This window comes from Chironomus tepperi, unplaced genomic scaffold (genome assembly GCF_022539635.2).
Source record: "Chironomus tepperi strain 1889 unplaced genomic scaffold, CSIRO-AGI_Ctep_v1 contig_376, whole genome shotgun sequence".
Classification (NCBI taxonomy): domain Eukaryota; kingdom Metazoa; phylum Arthropoda; class Insecta; order Diptera; family Chironomidae; genus Chironomus; species Chironomus tepperi.
In genome coordinates, this window is record NW_027226498.1 from 4,512,221 (window position 1) to 4,518,173 (window position 5,953).

General features: G+C 29.2%; 1 protein-coding gene across 1 annotated transcript; it reads right to left on the bottom strand.

Annotated features, from left to right (window-relative positions):
* Window positions 1-1,093: 1,093 nt before the first annotated feature.
* Window positions 1,094-5,157, bottom strand: LOC139095784 (protein takeout-like). The gene is made up of 4 exons (XM_070647252.1): window positions 5,123-5,157; window positions 2,036-2,121; window positions 1,580-1,820; window positions 1,094-1,526 (listed from the first exon to the last, which is right to left on the bottom strand). Exons 2-4 carry the CDS (start codon window positions 2,106-2,108, stop codon window positions 1,094-1,096), a joined length of 747 nt encoding a protein of 248 aa, XP_070503353.1. The 5' UTR covers window positions 2,109-2,121; window positions 5,123-5,157.
* Between the last annotated feature and the right edge of the window lie 796 nt (window positions 5,158-5,953).

Below are 5,953 nucleotides of genomic sequence, written 5' to 3' on the forward strand. Positions count from 1 at the left end.
ATACTATTATTTATTTACCTTAGCATTCCATTCCAGGTATTCCAAAGATCAATCATTTTTTGCTAGTAGAGTGCATCCGTAAGTCTCATAAGGGAAAAGTTTCTAATAAATAAAACATTCCAAAATCATCACCAAAACTATGCTCAATGATTGCAACAGAATGAAAATTGCAAAATCTGCAGAGTATATTCAATCTATTGAAATTGAAATCAAAATAGATGATTTTCCATCCCATCCTATTTTCTCGAAAAATACTTAAGTTGAAAGAAGATAGAAAATAGATTTTTCTTTTCTATTATATTTTAAAGCTTCTTTTATGATTGTTGCATCTTTCAGCAATCTACATATTCATTTGAATTTTCTTCTCTATGCATTTATATTTGATACAACTTTTTGCACTCATTGAAAAAACACTTTCATGCATGTATGAAAATACTTCTTTAGTTCTTTTGGGGATTAGCAAATGAACAACATTGTGGAATGCAATTTTTGTAGTATTAAAGTTTAAAATGCTATTTGCACCTGTTGGAGAGTTGCTGCAAAGACGAAAAAAATTGTAAAAGTTCTCATATAATATCTAGTGACTTCAGCGCATTTTTGACCCAGCAATCATTATTTGATTTCAAGCTACAAAACAGATCCAGTAAGATCCAGGTTACTAGCTCGACCTAAAAACAAGGTTCAAGTCATCAAAGCAAATTAAAAACTCGGTAAATTTAAAACTCGGTAGAACTGAGCTTTTAAATCAAATGCGGAAAGAGCCCCTTCCGTTATCTAGTTATTGAGTTTTTGTGTCAGCCGAACTGTCAAACGAACGAACATTGTGCATTATTAAGCTTCCCTATTGAAACAAGTTTCAAAAATGTGCTAAAAATTATAAAATAAAATTCATAAAAGAAGTTATGACAAAGTTTATTTTTTCTGTTGAGGTCTCGAATGGAATGAAAATTTAAAACGTTGAACTGAATACAACACCAGCAGAGTAGGAATGAGATGAAAAGTGAAAATTAAAACTTTTATTGAATACTTAAAATTATACAATACTTTTACTGACATTTTTAACAATGAGAAATGATTAAAATTATGAATTTTTCTACGGGAAAAGCTGCGCTAATGTAAATCTTTTAAATATTTTATTACCGGTACTTTTGAATATTCTTGACAAGCTTTTCTCAATGAGTGGAATCAAGTCTTGGCTAAACGTTTCAAAGTTGTCATTAATAGCGGAATTAATAATATCACCGAGTGTTTTATCGCCTCCAAAGAGATTTTCAAGTTCAATTTTTCCTCTTTGTACTGTAATTTTGATATCTAACTTGCTGACCATGAAATGTGTCTGACCATTTACTTCTTTCTGAATACCTTTGAGGCGGACATCACCTTTTCCTTGTGTAAAGTTTCCAGAAAAGTTACCAGCTCCTTTAATGGGTAAGAATAAAACACGACCATCCATAATATATTGTCCAACAACCCAAAGATGCGGAAGCTCAATGTCAAATGTGTACTTTGATGCATATTCAATTATCCTAAATAAAATCAAATTAGCAGGTCATTTACATAATTATAAAAACAAACTTACTTAAAATTTTTAACGAAAAAATTTCCCGCTCCGTAAACTTTAATATCCTTGGCACTAATTGAAAGACCTTGTCCTGTTTTACTACCGGCTACAAGTAAATCTCCTAATTCTAAAGGTTCAAGCCCAATTATATCATAGTCTGGAATGCCTGTCTTTAGTAAAGGCTTCAATGCGTGAATTGAATTTGTTACACATTGACTTAATTTTGGATCAGACTCGTGACAAATTTGAAGGAAATCAGCTGTTAATAAAATGAAGAAAATATGTTTAAGTAATATTAATTATCTTTTATACAGTTGTTTTCACAGTTTGTTATTGATTAGATTACACTGTAATTTGATGTGTAACCTAGACACCGCAGTCCACTAGAGCTGGTTTTAATAAACCTAATCACATTAAACAACTCTGGGGGTTCAAACAAATGCTTAAATTAGATCTTAAAACTCATCAACTTACGTATTTCCTCAACCGAACAGACAGCACTTATCAGCGTAAATGTAATAAATATGAGAAACTTAATGTCATTCATGTTGTCACAATTTCTGCAATTACATTTTAAAATGGAAAGAGATGTAAAGACTTAAATCAAAATATTATGAGTCAGTCATGATATGTCACATTGCAGTAATGGAAGTCAGTTTTGCATTTAACTTTACATGTAAATATGTAAAACTTATGAACAAATTAGCTTGTAAATGAAATATTAGTCACGATTACACGCGTTTCAATCTCTACATATCATCATCATACACATCATGACTTTAATTAAATTAGCATCAAATTAATTAATTTTTATTTATTTTTATTGCTGTAAATTGTTTAGAGCACAAACTCAATTGTGAATGAGAGAGTAAGTTTCTCAATAAATAATTTGCCGGCAAAAATCATATCCATTGCATTATTAGTCGTTTACATTCGCATAAGAGAAAATAATTAACAAGTCATCGGTAGTAGATTGAAATACATTTACATTTGACCGTGACAACAACATGTTTTCCATTATGTGAATCACGGTTGCATTGAGCTTGAAATTATTTCTACCGTTCATGTTCATGTTCACATATGAGAGAGACAGGTTCAAATGCAGTATTTTTATACGTTTTTTACTTAATGCACTTTTGGATGAATAATTCTGTTTAAGTTCAAAGTAATTTTTTTTTCTCACTCTGTCTATTCTCTGTAAGTTACATCAACTGTTTGCCTTGGACGAGATTTTCAATTTGATTTCATTTTCCTTGCAATTCGGTTACCGACTAGAATAAATAAAAGTGTTATGAATTTGTTTATCGACATTAATAAGAACATCAATAAAGCATTGAAACGGAATTACTATAGATTAATGAATGTGTTAATTATGTGATTTATATGATGCTGACATTTATAAGCCGATATCACTTGCATGTGCATGTGCTTCAAACTGTTTATTTACTAAATATAGAATCATAAGTTTTCTGGTGTGAAAATATTAATTACTGACATTTGCAGCTGATTCAAGTATTAGTTACGGAGTGGCTTTGATATTGAAGTGGCTTAAAAGTTCTAACTTTGTTTTATTCCGTAGTAAAACTTGTAGAAATATTATTTTTCAAATATTTATAAGCTGTAAATTCATAAAGAAAACTTCAGTTTAATAACCAAATTAGCCAAAATTTCAAATACTGTTCTAATTGTGGTAAACGTAGTTTAGTTAAAACTATTTTCTGATTTATAATCAAAAGAAATGTTTATTTTTCAGAGTTCAAAAATAGAATGAACTTTTGTATAAAAAGATTCAAATCTTAAATCAACGTTATAATAAATTTTTGATTGTGGAAGCCAAAGTCTGACGTCAAAGCTGCTCAAATGTCAAATGTTTACCTTCTCCACAAACGTGTGGCGGACAACCTACAATCAGACTAGGGATGGAAAGGCTTACAATCGACCATTTTCGAAATCAAATTGTACAAAGAAAGCAACAAGTCAAGATCGTACCATATCCATAGATTATGCCTATTTCACCGATACAGCATTAAAAACAATCTAAATGTATGATATATCATGCAATTCTGCTGATAATTCTGTACTTCAAAATATTTATGTTCCACATATTCAAGTGATTAGTTGCTCAAAAACAATATCTGAAACATAATTCTTTATTCTAACCGTAATAAATTTTTAAGTCTCGATGTTGCTCAATGAAAATAAAAATGATAATAAACTATTATGAAACAAGTATTTTAATGAATTTTTAATGAAAAAGAGATTAAAATATTTGTTGAGGAAAAAAAAAGTTTTCACCGCACATGTTCGGTTATATTAAATAAAGCGAAAGCATTTTCAATTTTCTGCAAATTATTTTTTTTTTGCTCTATCTCTCTCACCCTATGTGACTCACCGCTGTTAACGCGCGACATTATAGAGCGTTAAAAGCTTATAACAAAAAAATATATACAAAAAAAAAACTTTTTTTTTCGCTTTTAGCTATTTTTTCCTCTTTTTCAGCTATTGCCAGTATGCTTTGTATGTATGTACATACGTATACATATATCATAAATTTCCTTTTTTTCACAAAAAAATGCTTTTTTTGTACAAATAGTTAAAAGCATATACGATGATATGCAACATTTTATGTTTGGCTTGCTTATGATATCACGATAACCTTTTCTCTTTTTGCTTCTAAATTTCTATTTTCGTGTACATACATACATACGTATCCATATGTATATATGTACTATCGATAAATTTTAACTCAGGCTTCAATTTATCACTTAGAAAAAAAGTTTTTAGCTGAATTGAAAAAAAAGTTCCTCATATCCGTTCAGAAAAGTTTTACTATCGCATTTTTCTTGATCTCGTCAATTTTTTTTTTTTTGGATTTTTGATGCTAAAAACACCGAGAAAGTGAGTGAAAACATTTTTCTTACTTCTTGTTCTCGTCTCATATAACATTTTGTAAGCTGTGAATTGAGGGAAAAAAATGTCGAAAGTCCTCGTATTATCAAGGGACTTGGCGCATTATTGTCCACCGATAAATAAGAACGTTTTTTTTTTTTCAAAAAAATATTCAATTCTTCCCATAAAATTGCAAGCAAATAATTACAATTAATCTTTGAAATGGTGTAAGTTTGAAAGAAATAGTCAAATTTAGAAGATTAACTGTCGAACAAAACATTCAAACAAGACGGAAGTAATGCCTCAAATTCGAGCTCTATACGAAGTTTGGTTGATAAAATCTCGCGTCTCACCCAGCCAGCTGATCAGAGTAAAATTATAAGTCACTTTTCCAAAAGTGCACTAAAAAGTTTATAAAAGTGGTTTTTCGCACTTTACAATTCCTAAGGTTTTTATGTTAGAATTATATACAGTGAGAAATTTAGAAACTTTGAGAAATTTCTCTTGCATTTTTTTTACAATTTATATTCTGTGCTAATGACTTTTTTATATGGTTCAACTTTTTTACCACAATCGTACAAGTAACATCGAATGCGAAACTTTATCCTTTCAAATTCACAATTTTTCACAATTCTTTTGTATGTTTACTCATATTGAGAAGTTATTGCTTACTTTGAAACTTTTTATATCTATAAAATTTTTTAAACTTCACTTTTCAACAGTTCAACTATAACTAAAGACGTAGCAACAAATCTCGGAGCTTTTAAAATGCTACAATCTCATCTAAGCTGTTATATACGCATTGCAAGGTTCTTGAATCGATTTTTCTCACACGTGAATTGTGTTACTTTATTTACTTACATGTTTAATCTCTAGACTTTAGATCTATTAGTACTTACTGGTTCTTATTTGCTTTAAGAATTTGAAAAATAAATTCTATATTAAATTCGCTTATTCTAATTCGAATAAAATTTCTTAAATTATTCAGCACTTATTCATTGATTTAAATTCTTAACGAATATTTTTTGATAAATTTATTTATTTTATGTTATTTTAATTAAAAACTCAGCGGGATTTTAATACATTTTCAACACATATGCATGGACATAGTTAATTTTATTGATCAATTTACAGTAGAATTGTCTTAGAAGTTGATTTTCATACAAAATACAACAAAATCTTTAATTCTTACACGAATAGAATCTGACTTGGTTGATTTAAATCAGACCTGGTAGCCGGATTTTGGATCGATAAATTGAGTTGTGCTGTTCAGATTAATTATTTTAATGGAAACTTTTTTAAAGAACATCCTTATAATATTGATTAAGGACAGTGGCCTTAGGCCAGAGTCAAATTGGATTTTCGGGCATTTCTTTAATTTCTATAATTAAGAATGTCATCAAAAACAAGATCATATATCTCGATAACATAATCCATAATATATTGCATAATTGAGAGATTCTGGATGAAATAGTCATATCTACAGTGAGGTTAATATCTCTG

Coding starts and splice junctions, on each gene's coding strand:
- LOC139095784 (XM_070647252.1), bottom strand. CDS start 2,108: ATGAATGACATTAAGTTTCTCATATTTATTACATTTACGCTGATAAGT. Junction 1,821..2,035: donor CTGTTCGGTTGAGGAAATAC/GTAAGTTGATGA, acceptor TTTTATTAACAG/CTGATTTCCTTCAAATTTGT. Junction 1,527..1,579: donor TTTTTCGTTAAAAATTTTAA/GTAAGTTTGTTT, acceptor GATTTTATTTAG/GATAATTGAATATGCATCAA.